Source organism: Xyrauchen texanus, chromosome 9 (genome assembly GCF_025860055.1).
Source record: "Xyrauchen texanus isolate HMW12.3.18 chromosome 9, RBS_HiC_50CHRs, whole genome shotgun sequence".
Classification (NCBI taxonomy): Eukaryota; Metazoa; Chordata; class Actinopteri; order Cypriniformes; family Catostomidae; genus Xyrauchen; species Xyrauchen texanus.
The window spans coordinates 27768246-27787849 of NC_068284.1; the positions used below are offsets into that span (position 1 = coordinate 27768246).

General features: G+C 35.1%; 1 protein-coding gene across 2 annotated transcripts; it reads right to left on the reverse strand.

The window, feature by feature from the left end:
• Window positions 1-857: 857 nt before the first annotated feature.
• LOC127648881 (protein canopy-1-like) lies at window positions 858-19296 on the reverse strand. Of its 2 annotated transcripts, XM_052133696.1 has the most exons (7): window positions 19234-19296; window positions 19101-19130; window positions 17887-17995; window positions 7468-7583; window positions 3858-4067; window positions 2972-3068; window positions 858-1673 (listed from the first exon to the last, which is right to left on the reverse strand). In XM_052133696.1, exons 3-7 carry the CDS (start codon window positions 17984-17986, stop codon window positions 1633-1635), a joined length of 564 nt encoding a protein of 187 aa, XP_051989656.1. In that variant the 5' UTR covers window positions 17987-17995; window positions 19101-19130; window positions 19234-19296; the 3' UTR covers window positions 858-1632. The 2 variants fall into 2 exon arrangements, with proteins under 2 accessions (XP_051989656.1, XP_051989655.1); XM_052133695.1 differs by lacking the exons at window positions 7468-7583; window positions 17887-17995; window positions 19101-19130; window positions 19234-19296 and adding an exon at window positions 4191-4922.
• Between the last annotated feature and the right edge of the window lie 308 nt (window positions 19297-19604).

A 19604-nucleotide genomic window follows, 5' to 3' on the forward strand; every position in this document is an offset into this window, starting at 1 on the left:
GAACTTTATAGCGAATTTAAGGGAGAGATCAAATTTCACTTACATTTTTGCATGTGTAGACCTTCTGGTCCATTCTGAATGATTTAAGGTAATTTCACAAAATGTTTAATCATCCAGTCCACATGATTAGAAAAGATCATCACTTTTATTGCAGATGTCTCCACTCTCTAGGCAGTCAAGTAATGATACCCCAGGATCTGGCTAAAAGCAAGCATTTAGCATGCACAGGAAATTAATGTTTAATTGTCCAGCTCTATTTTTTCAAATTCTAGCCAATTGCACCTTTGCAACACTTGATCTGTCATGTACTTAAGCTCAAAGCACATACACAGAGCTGCATAAACAATAGAAATAAGCCACTTTCTAAGGTTAATACCAACTTCTCAAACAGTAAGCAGCTTCCTGAAACCTGAAAAGAAAGTTGCAAGATGGGGGAGAGGTGGTGCTTTAGTTAAATACACACTGGATTTCACCCAGTGTGAAAACAATGGAAAAACAGAGATGAAAATCTCGGAAGCGCAGCCATATCATATATAATAAAAAAAAACCTTCAATTATTTTATAATTTTAACCTTACTGATCTTCATGGGACTTCTCTTGGTTTTACAGACTAATACAAAACTTGTTTCCTTTTAAATATTATATAGTATAATTTAAATAATAAAAAAATAAATCTTATCTTGGTTTCAAAATGTCAATAATGTTTTTATTTTCCCTCTAATAATAGTTTTATCATCAAATCACTTCTTTTATAACCGTGAATTGGTGGTAAAATAAATCAATCAAATCGGATCAGAATAGTACATTCATTACCATGTTAATTATAACCACTTTATTGTCAAAAAACACCTCCAAGCAACACAATTCCCATAAGAAACAGTCATCATGTAGATTCCTGAACATTGCTCTGTGATATCTAACAATTCAACTGTGCAAAGGGAGCAGACTTGTGTTAAACAATGAAACAACATTAGAGAAAACAGTGAGTATTGTCATTTTCCCCCTCAGTGATTTGGCTGACACTCATATCCAGACCAACTCACAGAGCTAAGCAATCATGGCGTCTCTTGCTCCTGCATTCTCCCAAAACAGGACCTGCCCCAGTGCTGCTGCCACAGTGGCGCATGCGTAGTTCTGCATGGAGGGAGCTGTGAGGGAAGGGTGCGAAAGACATGTCATCATGCTTACCCAGCGGCCATGTTCAAAAGCCCGAATTGGACAGACGTGGGACATTAGAATGAAACAAGCAAACTGAGCTTAGAAATTATTTGGGATGATAAAACATCTTTTTGCTGTTCTTCTGCATTACATTAATAGTTCTGAATGATGAAAAATAATTCAAACCACCATATTTCATAATTTCACCTTTTATTGTGTGAATCTTTCAGAAATCACACTGGTACTACAACACTTAATTCCATGTTTTTGTACATAAAAAAGGCAATACAGGTAATTTCCAAATAAAAATGAAAACAGACATCATTTGGTTAATGTATAATACAAACCAGTGAATTTGTTTATTTTTTGTATATAAATGTAAAAATCAAAACATATTTTAGGAAAATATTGGAGATCTCTGTTTTCCTGGTCCAAATTTTTTTGTGTGTAATTTCCAGCAGACACTAATATAAGCTAAAGTTCCCTGTGCTGGAAAACAGAGCTCTTACAGTGACCTGGATATGAAAAGAAAACAAAAAAAGAATATCATTATTGAAGCACTCCATAAAACAGAAAAAAAAGACATCAAGCATAAAGCAAAATAATTGTATGCAATTAAGGCCATGTTATTCACATAAAATATGTGCTGATTTTTAAGTTACTATGTTTCTAAATAAATAGCCTTTTAGTGACTTGGCCATGCAATCTTTGCTTAAAAAACAACTACACATTTGATAGAATTTTGCAGTCGGCCATGCTTGTTTGAAGTCAGACATATGCTATTCCAGAATGGTGACACTGCATTTAACTGCCAGTGTTCTTGTAGCTACACAACTACTTTCTCGAAAACCAGACAAAAATGAACTCGCACCTGTCAGGAGTTTAAATTTAAAAAAGATAAAAATAACAATAAAACATTTTAACTTTAAAAATTAACAGTTGGATGTATCCATAAGTTGTCTAATTATGAATTTTACCCAAAAATAAATAAATTAATAAATCTAAGAGAGCAATATGTAAATAATAAGTAAAAATATAAAAATATAAAAGTACATTAAATTATTAAAATAACGTTTTATTTCTTTTTGGCTTTTCAAATGTCATTATGGTGTCGTAATTGTTAATTTCCATTCTTTTGCTGACAACAATAACAATGCAAGCTTTGCTTTAGTTAAAATCGCATACTTCAATGACTTTTGATTTCAGTGAACAGTTTGTATCTACCCTGTGAAAAAATTATTGTGAAGAGACATTTTGCCAGAAATAAATCTCATAACTCCAACTGGAAATAATTGCCTAAATTTAGCATTCACTGTGGGTGATAAAGAATGTGAAAGTTAAAAGCATAAAATACAAACAATCTGATGACTTCAAATTTTTAAATGAACACCATAAACCTCTTTGTGTTCTCTCTACACCTTCATTTTTACAATACACATTGTTTTGGTCAGGCCGCATGGAATCTTACTTCAGAATTCAAGTTCCTATTACCAAACTGGAATACACCAAGTGGAAAAAAAAGACATTGTGATACAGGTTATAAGTGTGCAAACCAATTAAAAAGTGAAAACTACACTGTTAAAGAAGTGTTAGGAGTATTAATAAAAAAAAGACATGTTCAAAGTCAAGCACACTGAAATAATACACAATCATACAAAAATTGTATTGATATGCAGAAAAACACACAAAATACAAAGAAAAAACCTTGAACATTCTTTATGCACAATGAGAATTAAGTCTATACTGTGGCTCAAGTTTTCTGCATTAACAAGCTTCATTGATAAAAAATGTTACACCATGAGTAAATAAATACCTGATACTTCACTGCACAACTTCTTAGCGACATGGTCTGCCTCTCTGGCAAAGAGAGAGATGATATTATCTTCCAAATCTTCAACAATGCTTTCACACTGCAATACAGATTTTTTAAATATAGTTAACATCCTATGATGTTGAGAGTCATGTTGAAAGTAAATAAACATGTAGTTGAAATTAATAACAGTGAAAACACATTTAAATAGTAACGGGCAGCCATCTTTGGTGCTATACTCTTAGCAGGTCTGCCATCTTGGATGATTCACAAGGCAACTAACTGGCAAATGACGAAGTCATTTCACACTGGTCTATAAAACGTAGTTATTTTAAAGTTATTTTGTAAATGAAAAAAAAAAAAACTAATTTTGAAAATGAAACATTTTGAGTCCAATGAGAATACATATATGCTCTAGACATTGATCATATAAAGCCTAGACCTTTACAATATAAAGCATATTAATTCAGAGCAAAAATTAAACTAAAAGTTTATATGTAGACAACTAATAGAAAATAAATAAATCGTACTTCTTGTAGGGACATGTCTTATTCATTCGGAAAAAAGCTGACATTGTGATTCATGCAATACCAAAACACAGGTTGTGTAATCACACACATCATTTTTCATAGGTGTTCAGATAGCAAAAGTAGTCAAGTTTTGTTTTAAATTCATGACATTATAATATATGCAACATTAAATAACTATCATATTTGTTCTAAAGAATTACATGCTATCATTCATTGACACGGAAATCACTGCAAATGTAACAAGCTTCAGAACTTTGTATCACCAGAGTGGTATTAAGCATTATGAATTTGGAAACCCCCTATTGCCTTTCTTGGAATATCTATAAAAATCTGCTCAAATAAATTAAATACATACTCACCGCAAACTTCAAAGCACTGGAGCTCTCTGGTCCATCGAACTTAAAATTTTTGAAATCTGGAAAATTTCCGCCAACATTTCCTCTGGGTGCAAATCTCTTGTAGCTCTTTTCTTTGGTGACCGGGTCCTCATAGAGGGCATAATCGCTCATGCTATTGCAAACTCCTTCCAGCAGTTCTGTTAAGTGAGTTTCTGACCTAGCAAGAGGAACCTATCGAAATGAAAAAATAAATAAATAAATAAATATATATATATATAATTATTGAAAAAGTTAACAAACTATATATATATAAAAAAGTTTCTAAATAGAGGGCATTGAGGTCACTTGGTTGACCTTTTCCTTCCGTTCCCATATAAATACATCCCCTGTGTCACAACGCTGACTTTTAACCTGCATCTCCAAAGTTGGAAAAGTAGATCCCCTTGCCTTGGCAACAGAACAAAAACACACTGTGGTGTCTAGACAGGTCAAGGTGCACCCTGATCCCGCCCCTTTGGCCTCCCCCGGAAGGAGAAAGGGGAAAGGGTGACGGGGGCGTAGAGAGTGAAAGGAATGGAGAGCGGGGGGTAAGCAGTGGGGAGGGGAGTTGTCAACAGCAGCCAAGTGCAGGGTAAACAGTGGAGTCCCATCCTTTGGTTCTCTTGGGCAGCTCATCTCCTCCACCCTTCAATGATCAAAGTAGGAAGTCTTCCTTGTCAGGCCAGTCAAAGGGTGGCGGGTTGGAGGGGGTGAGGGGGTTATTGGAAAGAGGACAGGTTGCAGATGAGCTGGATTTTCTAGCGATGTAGATATATCCCTGACCCCATTGTCCCCTTTCAGACACAGTATGGACCCTTCCGGTCTCACTGATTACATTATGAGGGCGTCTCTACCCCCTCCTCTGTTGTGAGGCTTGGTGACATAAAGAGGCTTCCGTGGCTCACTGCCATCTGGTCACAAATAAGATAAAAGGTCCCATGGAAGGACAGCAACCTATCTACACCCCCCATCTTTTTAATTAAAAAGCTGAATAAAGTTGGATGGACCTCAAGATAAGACAATATATGATCTACTATCCATCAAAAATCTGTAAAAGTAAAGATGCATTTACCTCCATATCAGTGCAGGACAGTGAAAAAAATAAAAGAAATATTGTTTAATAAAAAACCCTATCAATATAAAAAAGTAGTGTTTATAATGAAATCCAAATTTTGTCCTAGAACAAAATTGGAATATCATATTTGATATAATCACCAATCAAGTTATAAATTCAACCAAATAAGGTTTATGACACTCCGGATTAAACATCTGAGAACATTAATAGAGGTACTGTCTTACACAAAAGTCCAAAGGCAATAAAACATCCCCTTTGGATCTAGCAGAGGATAGTTTTGCGTTGCATCCTCTGCAGAGTCCTAATCATGCAATCCTGAAAATGGTGGGGAATTAAATTCCTCCCCGTAACAGTCTGAAGGGTTTGAATAGAAGCTGTCAATAAAGAAATTCTGTAGGAATAAAGAGGGGGTGACTGGGCGGCCCAGGCAGAGAAAAGGCTTCTCAGGGATGCCATCCTTCACTGAATTCCCATTGGAAAGCCAGGCATCATTGTGGTCTTGAGACACAGGGCATTTCATTTTTGTTGCTTTAATTCCCCCAAAATGGCCAAAAAAGGCTGAACATACATACAAAACAGAGAAAAGAATATATATTACATTGATTTGATCAATACTGGTTTTTATCTATCCATATAAATAATATACTTTAAACTATGATAAAGGTTGTTTTCAATACAAGGTTATCCTTGGGAAATCTGCTTAAAACATGGGGCATTGCAGGGGTTCACCTACAGCTTGGGTAAGTGAACTAAGTCAAGTACGAAAAAAGAAAAGGGGATGATTCGGGAAGCTTTAATTGGCATTTATTTTTAAGTGAAGCCACACTAAGGTAAGAGTGAGCAAGTTCTGCTACAGTGGTTCTTTTTTGCTTCTTTATAATTTAAGAGAGACAGGATACCAGGAACCATGGTACTACGACAAGTCATTACATTCTTTGTTTGCAAGCACAACTCTTATGGTGGTTATATGTGACATGTATTGATATGCTTGCCGCTGTATAACTTAATACGTATGACATTTAGACTTCAAAAACCCCATGGTGCATTAATCACTGTATTTTGTATAGTGCTTGTTGATTACAATGGAATCTTTACTGTCAATTTTGCCCATGGTTCTGATTAACTACATCTCACTCTTATCATTACACTCGGTCTGTAATAAGAAGAATGGCAATAAAATAAAAAAAACTTGATTTGATATTGACACAAATAATTTGTTATAGCTTCCAGAGCCATCATTAAAATCTCAATATGTAATTAAAATACAAATTCCTGACATCACCCCATTGAGCTGATAATTACAAAAATTAGGCAAAAGACAGATGTACCGTTTGCATTAAACAAAAATTAAGTACTTCATTAATCAACTGTTTTAAATGCAATGAAGCAAGGCATAAAAGATTTAACAGGTTATTTTCTCATCTCTAATGATACCTGTAATGTTGTTGATTTTTTTTACAGTGCATGTTAGAGAAATCAATAGGCTTCAGCCCAATGATCAATTAGCTGAGAGTATTACTCGCATTACAATTCCTTTTAAAAAAAAGCTGACAAACATATTTTACCCACAGTTGAAACAACCTGCAAGGGGAGGGGAAAAGTCAGAACTGAACAAACACTTGTTATTAGGCAGCAGTTACAATCAAAAGGGGATTAACCCCTAATCAATAGTGAAGTCAGGCACCAAATGACAGTCCCTGGATACCAGAGGTCAGGGCTTTGAGTTCATTGGGTCTGACCTTTACACATTGACACCACTGTTGAGAAGGAAACAGTGAAAATGGCTCCCTTTACTCAAGCAAACAGTACAAGCTTGCAAACCCCAGGAAATATTCAAGACCTACAAAGGGATCAAAGCACTACATAAATAACTAAATCTTGAAAAAGAATACTAGACCAATGTGCAAACAATTACAACAAAAAATGTAATAAGTAGAAACTTACAATTATGTTTTAGATTTTATTAGTTTAGCTTACGGTCCAATATTGTTTGGCAATGTGATAGTAAAAGATCTAATAGCTCATAATAATGTGGTGGTTATAGAGTACAGACTGAGCATCTGGGCTCCTAACACAAATGTTTGCAAGCTCTATCCCAAGTACAGGAGAATTAGGAACTAATTGGTTACTGACATTACAATCTATTAATGTTGTGCTCTTAAGCAAGACACTTAACCGCAGGATGTTTCATGGCAACTCACCCTAAAATTAAGTCACCCTGGACTAATTGGAAGTGTTTGCTAAATGGTAGAAAACAAACGTAAATTTTGTGTAAATTTGTACATCCAAATGTAAATTTCTTCTAAATATAAAATCAAAACAGTTGCATAACAGGCTGCATAACAGGCTGCTATGAGTTAAGAAAAATATACATTTTTGGTACATTACATCCAACTTATTAAACATACAATAATCACACAACTTGAGATTTACAGTAGTGTGACTGGTTACATTAACTCTAATTGCATTGATAATAATAACTTAAGTAATTCTGCACTAAGTAACAGTGAATCATACCTTTTTATCATTAAGACTACCATCGGGATTGAGTCTGAATCCACCAACATGAATTGTCTTTTTTGGATCAGTTTGACTGATTGAATGGTTCAGTTCCTCTGCAATTGCCATACAGGCTAGGAAAGAAAGAAAATCATTACAATTGATTTTTTATGAATACCCCAAAAGTTGAAAAAAGTCAAAAGCAAGCAATAAAAATAACAAACCAAAACATGAATGTATATGAAACAATGTATATTAAATAAACGGCTAGCATCTGGACAACACAAGTCTAAATATTTTCAACAACAACTTACAGAAAACTATAAATTTGTTTTAATATCAAGGACAATGCAATATAAGTTTGACTTGGTGTTATACTTGACAAAAAAAGAGATAGTCAAATAAATTGAAAAAAAAAAAAAAAAACTTCGCAAAAAGGACCACATCATCTTACGTACAGGCTGTGTAAACAATTACAGCAATATAGCATGCAATGTTGCTGCAAACCTGAATAATTAATGAACAGTTTCTTGGTTTCTCAACATGCCTTGTACTGAAATCAGCAGAATGAAAAAGGAAGTAAATGTGTCAAACATTTACCTGTATAACATACAGATAAAAAGATAAATACCATAATAATAATAATAATTAACATACTGCAACAACAGTTAAATATGAAATACCAAAACACAAGTTATGCTTTAGTTAAAATATTTTTTAATTTTCTGGTGCTTAGTCATGCTTGCTATATTTCCATAGTAACTGCCAAACCTGGGTGGAGCTTAAAGTAGGCTTTATCTGGGCCAAGCTTTTCAACCCTTGAATCCCAAAAAAGCTTGGTACCAGAACTAATTTCACAAAGTTTTGTTTTGTAATGCTGCTAATATTATTCCACATTAGAAACCAACTTTACTGTAATTTCAATAGGCTTTTCTGAAAGAAAACATATCTTAATCTTGCAGTATGACCAGAGTAGAATCAAAATTGTACATTTATCAAACAAATTAACCTTGGAAGCTTCTGAAAGAAGAAATTAAATCTATTGATGTACAATAAATAGCTAGTTCTAGTTTTGGTTTGATATTGGCCTATCAAAGTATTTAACCCTTGTGCATCAATTAAAAAAAGTTACACATAGGTTCATTATGGACAAAAATGTCCATGTCCAAAAACTGTCATAAAAATATTATAGTATTATATATAGTATATAGTATATATAATATATTTATATTTTTTTCCACTTTCACTGACATAATTTTTTTAACCAGCATCAGCTCTAATCATAATGACCAAACATTCATTCATTTTTAGAATTTTAACCCTTTAAACGCTGGTTTGTTTACATAATGCCACTGTTGTTTTTTAGGAAAAAATTAAAAATAGTAATTATTTTCAATTTAATAGATGCTAAGCAGAATTTTTTTCTTTGATTATTAGAGCCTCGGATATGTCAATGATTAACAACAACATTCATTTTGATGCTTTCATATTTTTTATGCAGTATCAGATTTTAAAAAAAGCTACCACTCAAGTCCATAATGGACAAAAATGGCCATGTCAAAAAAGTGTCATAAAAATATTATAGAATAATATTTTTTTCTACTTTCACGGACTTATATTTTAACCAGCATCAGTTCTAATCATAATTACCAAACATTCATTTATTTTCAGAATTTTAACACTTTAAACGCCGGTTTGTTTACATAATGCCACTGTTGTTTTTTTATAAAAAATATAATAATTATAATTATTTTCAATTTAATAAATGCTAAACAGAATTTTTTTTATTTATATTATTAGAGCCTCAGACACATACAAACCACACTCTGAAATCCATACCAACACACTCACACAATTATATATTCATAATGTATCTAATTGGCTCTATAATATGCATAAGCCAAAAACAGCAGAAAACAACAACAAAAGCGATATGCCAAACCTGAAAAAATGGCACGATCTGATAAAAAAATATTTAAAATGTAAATTTTGAAGCCTTGCCAACATAATGAAAGCATGTTAAACAAGATTGCATAATTTTATAGTTAAATGGCACTGGGATTAAAAATCGCAGTTTTAATGGGTTTCAATGTGCCATTTTTGTCCAAAACGACGCTAAGAGGGAGTATTTTGTGTAACTAGTGCAAAAAATATTTTTTTAAAGAAAATAGGGTGAAATATTAAAATTCCAATAAAAATTCACACCTGTGGAAAATGTTATGCAGTTAGCATTAACACAGACAAAGTTATCAAAAAAACAAAACTGAAAAAGCCAAAAATGTCCACAAGGATGCACAAGGGTTAAGGCACTGATTTTGTTTTGGTAAAAAGTTCAATAAACAGCCAATGAGACATGATTGCCAATCTTTGTTTGGGACATGATCTATTCAAATACTTATTAGCATGTTCATGATTAAATGATATTACTGCTCTGAAAAATGCTAAAATAGGTTAAGCTAAAATAAGTGTAAAACGTATGCATTCATTTCAGACTAAGATCCTGAAGATAGAAGATACAAATGATTTAAAACACAAGCACTGATCAAACACATGTATTCAAATTAATGTTAATACCCAAGTCATCAATATTAGGATATGGAACAAATAAAGTTTTCCAAAACTGTCAATGCAATACAATTCTTTTAAATGTGATGGCGGCTGTGTTGATTTTTCACCTTTTTGATGAAAACCACAATACAGTTAATAGACTAAATATGTAATTGATGTACACAATATTAGGCATGCAATAAACAGTCAACCATAATTTTTAGCATTTCCTGTACAAGAGCCTGCATCTTCAGCCCAATAGCTTGAATTTCTAATAACCAATATACAACTACAAACAACAATAAAAGTTGCATAATGATATTAAATTCAACTTTCAGAAAAAAGCATCACATAGAGTATATAGTTTTACAGTTTTTAGATTACATCTCAGTTAGTATAATAAGCTTTGAGAAGTATTCAAAACAAGTAGTCAGCAGCCGAAATCGTTTTCTTAAAACTTTCTGTAATTAAAGCATTAAGGGCCAAAACATAGAGCTTTCAAGAAACAAAATAATAAAAAAAATACCATGTATTACAGTTAGATCAAACTGAAGATGACTGCTTAAAATGCTAATTATTAATTATTTGAACAAAATGGAAAGACTAACACAAAGCAAATAAATCTGTACAAATCAAATGATCTGATGTACATCTACAACTATAAGGTAATATTACAAACATGTTAAAAATCATATGCTTATACCAACAATCATGCCACACTCCAAATCACTGAGATAAATTTTTTCACCCAATTCATGCGAACATTAACTGAAGCTCCTGACCTGTATCTGTGATTTTAATGCACTGCACTGATGCCACACGATTGGCTGATTAGATAATTGCATGGATGATTGTTGGTGCCAGATGGGCTGGTTTGAGTATTTCTGTAACTGCTGATCTCCTGGGATTTTCACGTGCAACAGTCTCTAGAATTTACTCCAAATGGTGTCAAAAACAAAAAAACATTCAGTGAGCAGCAGTTCTGCAGATGGAAATGCCTCATTGATGAAGGAGGTCAACAGAGAATGGCCTGACTTGTTCGAACTGACAAAATCTATGGTAACTCAGATAATCACTCTGTACAACTGTGATGAAAGGAATAGCATCTCAGAATGTTATTCTGAGAGGCGGTTTGGCGCTGTTTTGGCGGCACGAGGGGGACCTACACAGTATTTGGCAGGTGGTTTGAATGTTGTGGCACACACACACACACACACACACACACACACACACACACACACACACACGAAGGTTCCACCCAATAAAAAAAGGAACATTGGTCCTGTACCATTTTTATTTATTTTTAAGAACAAGTACTTCCCTTTCGGTACTTGCCGATACCTGTTTTTTGTTATAATTTTTCTAGATTCCATATTAACAGTTTTTTTTTTTTTTTTTTTTACCATCAAAATTGTCTCTAAATAAATCAATTAATTAAAACTTCAATCAAATGAGAATATAACAATACATTTTAAACATAATATTGTATTATTTGTATCAAATGAAGTGCTTTTATACAGAATATCACAGCACAACCCAAAGCACAACATTAGAGTTATTTTTGTCAAATACAGTGCTGCATAACAGAGCATCACAGGTGTGAGACATTGCTTAAATATAATACAATTTCTACTGCATTATTATTAGTAGTAGTAGTATTACATTTCCAAACAGTTGTGATTCCTTTCTGTTTTCCTTTTTTCCATTAAAATTAGGCTTTTATTTTGGCGAAGCATTTATTTTGGAATGAAGCCCTTTCTGTTTCTGTGTGCTTTTGACAGTAGCTTCTCACTTCCAGAAAAGCAGGTGGCGACATGAACCACTGTGATTATTAAACTGCAACAGGCTTCCATTTAATTTAATCTGTAGTCTGTATGTCCCTCGCGCTACAAAGTGAATTAGCATTCTGCTTGCTGCCATCTGCTACAGAGCATGCAAAGCTCATGATGGTGTTTTACCATGTATGAGACAAGGAGCTCTAAAAAGGTATGAGAGGCCAGCATCGGCACAACATTGGCTCCATACATTGACAAATGCTCGCATTTGAAATGCAGAGGACATGCAAACTATATATTTATAAATCAGTCTTCGCGGTACAATAGTCAAACTAGGACATAACTTGACTGTAATTTGTGTGCTGAATGTTTGCAGAATGACATTCATACATCAGATGGTATAAGTTTTTGATATCGGAGCATTTTTACAAGCACGAGTACACAAGCGCGGTATCGGACCCAATTCAGATACCAGTATCGTGGAATCCCCAGTTTTAAGAGACACTAAATTAATCAAAATGACAATACATTTTTATTATATACACTCAAAAAATATTTGTTTTAACATTTATGCATTTTAATTGAATAATTTAAGTTTAATTAATTTGATTTTGTTGAAGATTTAAAAATTCTATTTGACTGAAATTTAAACATAAAACAAACATTACTCAATAATAACAACGAGCAACATAACTAATGTTTTTGGCAGTATTTTTGATCCTTTTAATGCTTTGGTGAACAGAAGCATCAATTTCTTAAAAAAATAAATAAATATCTGTTTTTTTATATATATATAGTTGAAGTCAGAATTTTACATACACCTTAGCCAAATACATTTAAACTCAGTTTTTCCTAAAATTTAATTGTAAAGAAATTCCCTGTCTTTTGTCAGTTAGGACCACTACTTTATTTTAAGAATGTGAAATGTCAGAATAATAGTAGAGAGAATTATTTCAGCTTTTATTTCTTTTATCACATTCCCAGTGGGTCAGAAGTTTACATACACTTTGTTAGTATTTGATAGCATTGCTTTAAATTGTTTAACATTTTGGGTAGCCTTCTACAAGCTTCTCACAATCTGTTGCTGGAAATTTGGCCCATTCCTACAGACATAACTGGTGTAACCGAGTCAGGATTGTGGACCATTCAGTCCACAATTTTTCCATTGGATTGATGTCAGGGCTTTGTGATGGCCACTCCAATACCTTGACTTTGCGGTCCTCAACCTATTTTGCCACAACTTTGGAGATATGCATGTGGTGGTGTAGTGGTCTAAGCACCATAACTGGTAATATGGTAATCAGAAGGATGCTGGTTTGAGCCCCACAGCCACCACCATTGTTTCCTTGAGCAAGGCACTTAACTCCAGGTTGCTCCGGGGGGATTGTCCCTGTAATAAGGGCTCTGTAAGTCGCTTTGGATAAAAGCGTCTGCCAAATGCATAAATGTAAATGTAAATGCATGGGGTCATTGAATATTTGGAAGACCCATTTGCAAAGAGCTTTAAATTCCTAGCTGATGTCTTGATGTTGCTTCAATATATCCACATCATTTTCCTTCCACAAAATAGATGGCATCATGAGAAGTGCACCAGTTCCTCCTACAGCAACGCACCCCCACAACATGATGCTGTCACCCCTCATGCTTCATGGTTGGGATGGTGTTCTTTGGCTTGCAAGCCTCACCTGTTTACCTCCAAACATAAAGATGGTCATTATGGCCAAAGAGTTACAATTCAGTTTCATCAGACAGAGGACATCTCTCCAAAAAGTAAGATCTTTGACTCCATGTGCACTTGCAAACTATAGTTTGGCTTTTTTATGGTGGTTTTGGAGCAGTAGTTTCTTCCTTGCTGAGCAGGTTATGTTGATATAGGACTCGTTTTTCCTGTGGATATACATACTTGTCTACCTGTTTCCTCCAGCATCTTCACAAGCCTTCACAGCCGTGTCCAAAAGTATTGGCAGTTACATACATTTTTTTTTTTTGCTAAGTTTGCTGCTTCAGTATTTGTAGATTATTCATGTTTCTATGGTATACTGGAAAACAATGATAAGCATTTCATAAGTTTTAAAGGCTTTTATTGGCAAAAGCACTCAATTTATGCAAAGAGACAATATTTACAGTGTTGACCTTTGTTCTTCATAACCTCTGCAAATCACTCTGGCATGCTGGATATCAGCTTCTGGGCCAAATCCTCACTGATGTTGATCCATTCTTGACTTATTAGTGCACGGATTTGATCACAATTTGTGGGCTTCTGTTTGTCCACTCCCATTTTGAGGATTGACGACAGGTTCTCTATGGGATTAAGATCCCCACGGATCCAAAATTTCAATGTAATGATCTCCGAGGCACATCATTATCACTCTTGCCTTGTGACATGGTGCTCCATCATGCTGAAAAATGCACGGATCATCAACAAATTGCTCCTGGATCATTGGGAGAAGTTGCTCTTGCAGGATGTTTTGATACTATTCTTTATTCATGACAGTGTTTTTGGGCAGAATTGTAAGAGAGCCCACTCCCTTGGATAAAAAGCAACCCAACACATGGATAGTCTCAGGATGCTTCACTGTTGGTTCAACACAGGACTCAAGATAGCGTTCACTTTTTCTTCTCAGATCTATCAATTTTCCAGATGTCCCAACGGTCGGAAGTGGGCTTCAGAGAAAATATCTTTGCATCAGTCTTCTGCTGTCCAATCCTTGTACTTCCTGTAGAATTTCAGTCCGTCCTTGATGTTTGTCTTGGAGAGAATTTCCTTCTTTGCTGCCCTTCTTGACACCAGGCCATTGTTCAAAAGTCTTCGCCTCACTGTGCATGCAGATTCACTCACACCAACTTTCTGCCAATATTGAGCAAGCACTGTACTGGTGGTGACACGAGGAAGAGACAGTCCTGGCGCTTCCTGGACACTCTGGGACGTCCTAAAGCCTTCTGAATATGCTTTGCAGCAATTTCCTTGCATGTGAGGTCATTTTGATGAAAAGCGATGATGGCTGCATGTCTTTCTTTAGAAGTAACCATTGCTAACAAGAACACAATGATTGGAAGCACTTCTTCCCTCCTTCTATAGCAAACGGTCTGATCTTATAATCCACTCAGGATGATAGAGTGATTTCACCTGACTAGTACTTGTTCACACTTTCCCAGGTGCTGCTGATATGATTAGTGAAATGATGTTGGCTGGTCATTTTGTGCCAGGACCACAAAACAGTGAAATTTGGGTTTTTGTGATAAAGTTAGTTTTTTTGGCCAACGAAGCTTTTTGCAATTATTTAAACTGCATCTGATCACTCTGCACAACAATCTAGAAACAATGTGAATCAACACCACAACAACTGAAGCAGAAAAAGTTGCGAAACACAAAATGTATGTCACTGCCAATACTTTTGACTAGAGATGCACCGATTGCAATTTTCTTGGCCGATTTCGATATCCAATTTTTTGCAAGTGTGACCTGCCGATACCGATTTTTTCAGATTCCGATTTCCTTTCTAAGAACTATTATTGACCACATATACAAACAAAATCTACCTTTCTTCAATGCTAAATTTTATTTTCAGAATAAAATAAATGATTAAACATTACAATTTCCCCCAAACTGCACTAAGTTACAGGATCTTCTCTCACTTAAACAACTCTCAAAATAAAGTGCTCTGTGACTAGAAAGAGGTAGAAATAACAATTAACTGCAAATAAGTTGCTTTATATAACAGATGTCATTTTCCACTATTTTTATAAATGTACCTTTTTCTCTTTATTACTCGTCTAACAAAACAGTTCCAAAGATCTGAAAAACTGAAGTGTCCAATACGCTCAACTTCCGTTAGATGTACAAATATCAGTTGTAAAACTCAGCACTGCTTCGGGAACGGCTTGCATACCTGTCAACACTCCCGTTTTTCCCGGGAGTCTCCCGTTTTGTTATTTCTCCCCAAAAAACTCCCGTAATTTGTATGGGCCAAACCACGTTATATGAATAATCACATCAATATATTATTCCAAGGTGGTCCAGTTGCCAGATCTTGAATGAAACGCATCCTACTCACATAATCTACACATCATACACATTATAAATCATTTATGACCACAATCTGGCAACCTAAAACCCATTTGCGCTGTTGATATCTGCGCAGGCAGTAGACGCGGGATGTTAAATCAAGCATCACTGGTAGATGGGAGGAGAAGAATCAGCTGGTGCTCCGGCGAAAAAATAAATAAAAACGTACATGTACATTTAACAACAGCTGAATGGAAGAATTGAATTTCATATCCCGAAGCCATATCGACAATGCCCATGCCTTTTGCAATGTGTGTCGCACTGATTTTAATATCGGACACGGTGGGAAAAATTACGTTAAATCACAACGGCACAATTTGTATGTATTTAGCTTGCCTCTGCCATCCAGCACCCCCCTTCCCCTCTCCCGGATTTGTGTACCCAAATGTTGACAGATAACAGGCTGCGTGTGTTACATGATTAAACAACTCGGGCAACGCAATGTCGGAAAGTACCTCCTACTCCGTATCGAGGAAATGTATCAGATTTCTGAACCCTCTGTCCTCAACTATGGAGAACAGCTGGTCATCCAGGGCCATGAATTCCATAATTTTCCTCGTAATTGCTTTGGTCTTTTCGCTGCTCATTCCAAGGGATGATAGGAGAGGCTGCTGACTTGTGGCTGGCTCTGAGCTCTGGCTAGCTTTAGCCGCTTTAACTTTTTAGCTTCTTTTTTAAAATGGGCATTTTCATCTGGGTGATGGTGTTATAAATGTCTAATTAGGTTTGTTGATCCAAAAGTTATTGTGGTGGTTCCACCACGGTTTACTTTGGCCTTACAATTATTACACATTTCGAACTTTATGTATTCTTCACTCACACAGTGAAGATCTTCCACGCCAATGACATGTTTACATGTGTCCGTGACGTTATTGCCTGCGCCGCTGGCAACAAAAAGGACCGGCTTGGAATCGGTAAGACGTGAGGCTGACCGATCACCGGTCCGGGCCGAGCATGCGGAAAATCGGCTAATTCCGGTCCCTGGCCGGTCGATCGGTGCATCTCTACTTTCGACCATGGCTGTACTATTGTTTGTACAGATGAACGTGGTACCTTCAAGCATTTAGAAATTGCTCACAAGTAAGAACCAGAATTGTGGGGGTCCACACATTTCTTTCTGAGGTCTTTGCTGATTTCTTTTGATTTTCCCATGATGTCAAGCAAAGAGGCATGGAGTTTGAAGGCAGGCCTTAAAATACATCTACAGGTACAGCTCCAATTGACCTATCAGAAGCTAATTGGCCAATTGCCTAAAGGCTTGACATCACATATGTGAATCAAATATGAGGTCACATATCCAAATCACATATTTGGAATGACTAAAATATTGTGCTTGTGAATGTACAAAATGTGTCATTATTAGCATAAAGCAGATACAAACAGTTCCAGGCTGTTTATATGAGTAAGTAATCAACAGGACACATAGACTGCTCCCAGACAGGCTTCTATGTAAAAATGGCAAGGGCATGCATAATTTCATGTCTGTTTTGGCCAGCAATCCTATGCAGCGTTTAAGCTAGTCAAGGGTGATCTTCTAAGTTTAGTACTAGGCGGCTAGTACTAAACTTAGAAGACAAAAGCAATGTTACACCTTACTGCTCAATCATGCTGTATGATTCTTTTGAAAATGTAATATTGGAAGATATTTATGATAGTGGAAACAAATATGTGGGTTTGAGCCTTTAAATTGTACCACAGCTACCACTTGAGCTGATGATTTCAGACAAGTCATTACATTTGAAAAGCTCTTTGAAGGCAACAGCCACACTAAAAATCAGAGCTTGTTTTTAACACCTGCAAGTCCAGTCAGGGTGCCTGTCTACTCGTGGTGGCCATTTTGAACCATTTTGAGATAGATGTCCCATCTACATCATGTCACATTATACAAAAAGAACAGAAGAATAGAACAATAATTCTAAACTATACTTTTATAATTAGGTTGCTAATAAATGGAAGTGTAACAAGGAGTGATCATCAACAAGTCACTCCAAGCAAACCGTTCACCTCTAATAACTTTTTCCTAGAAAGGCTGCAGACACTTTAACTAACCTGAACAGTACAGCACATCATCTTTCTTTGACTCTGCTGTGTTGGGCAACATGAACACAGCCAAGAGAATAAAGCCAGTCTGTTTAATCCATGGTGACATGTTGGTCTCCTGAATAAAGAAGACATGGGAAAGTAAAAAAAAAAAAGCCACTAATTTAAACTTAAACTTGCCAAAAAAATAATATATATATATATATATATATATATATATATATATATATATATATATATATATATATATTTCATTTCATAGAAGTATAATTATACTTAAGCTACATTAGAGCAGGCTAACAGTAACCTTCCCAACAAAACGGTCTAGTTTGTTCCAATATTATACAGCTATTACACATATAGTCTATATTAAAATTAGCATATAGAAAACTTCAACAGTTTATGTCTTTCAGTTCTGTATATGTAAAAATTGTCAAATGTTCAATCAAAAGTGTGATGGCCTCATTTTATTAGACATATGGGACATGTGTATTATTAAAGACAAGAAATCTCTTAAAAAAAACTATAAATGTAGAGATTTGTCATACTTTTCAACAAAAGTTATATCTTAAAAGTTATATAAAGTTAGGACATGGTGAATGGGCATAAGGGCTGTTCTGAATATCCCTCATGTCAAATACACGAACTGTTTTAGTAATACATGCAATTATTAATACAACTCACAATTAGCATTTTAAAATCTTTCAGGCTATAGCTCAAGTACTTATCACATTGTTTTTAAGGGAGGTTTCCGATTCATTCCTTACATTCAGACTATGCATTAAACGTCTTCAATATTTTTAAACATTAGCCTACATTAATTTTTCCTCATCTACTTTCCGTATTCCTCCACATTTAACACCAATGCCATAACGCTTCTGATCAAACTAATGGAGACGTGTAATAAAAGCATACATGCATAGCTCATTAAAATGGCAAAGTGCTGACATTACATTAGCCTAAATTTATATCAAAGAGCTCGAACGACCTAAACAGTGCACTCAGAATACTGTACGTAAAACCTAAGAGAACACAGGTGTAGCCTACTGTATGTGATCTGCCTGCGTAAATAAATGAACTGCTCCTCCTTTGTTATTGTGACACTTTAAATATGTAGCAAGAACGCGTAGACATTTAGGATTGGAAAGGTAGGACGTAGAGGCCAAACTGTCGTTTAACTTATTTAACTATGACGCCATGAACAGAAGCGTTTACTGTCTTACCTGAGAAGTTACGTGAGAAAAAGAGGTAGCCTAAACGAAGCACGGGTAAAAGTTTGTTATTAAAAATGACCAAGAACCAGACTACATTTACACAAAGACTCCAAAGTATCCGTTTGAAATAAAATTACACAACCTCTATGGAAAAAATCAACGAATATATACGTGCCGGTCTGTCATGCTGCCACGACCAGCAACCTTGATGGCCACACTAATAATTGACAGTTTTGACACCCAATGAAATAGCAGGATTCTGACTGTTGTCTAATGAGAGCAACGAATGTCCAGACATCAAATTCCCGGATGTGAAAGTTTCCAGACACCACTCAATCGATCAAATACTGAAACAAATGAAGTGTCAATCAAAAATGGGCAAACATCCTTTGTAGTGCATAATGACAAATACAGTTATGTAAATAATCATTACATAGAAGAATAAAGGGTAATACAATAATCAATACATTAAATAAATAAACAGACATACACTCGCACACTTCTTCCGAAGAA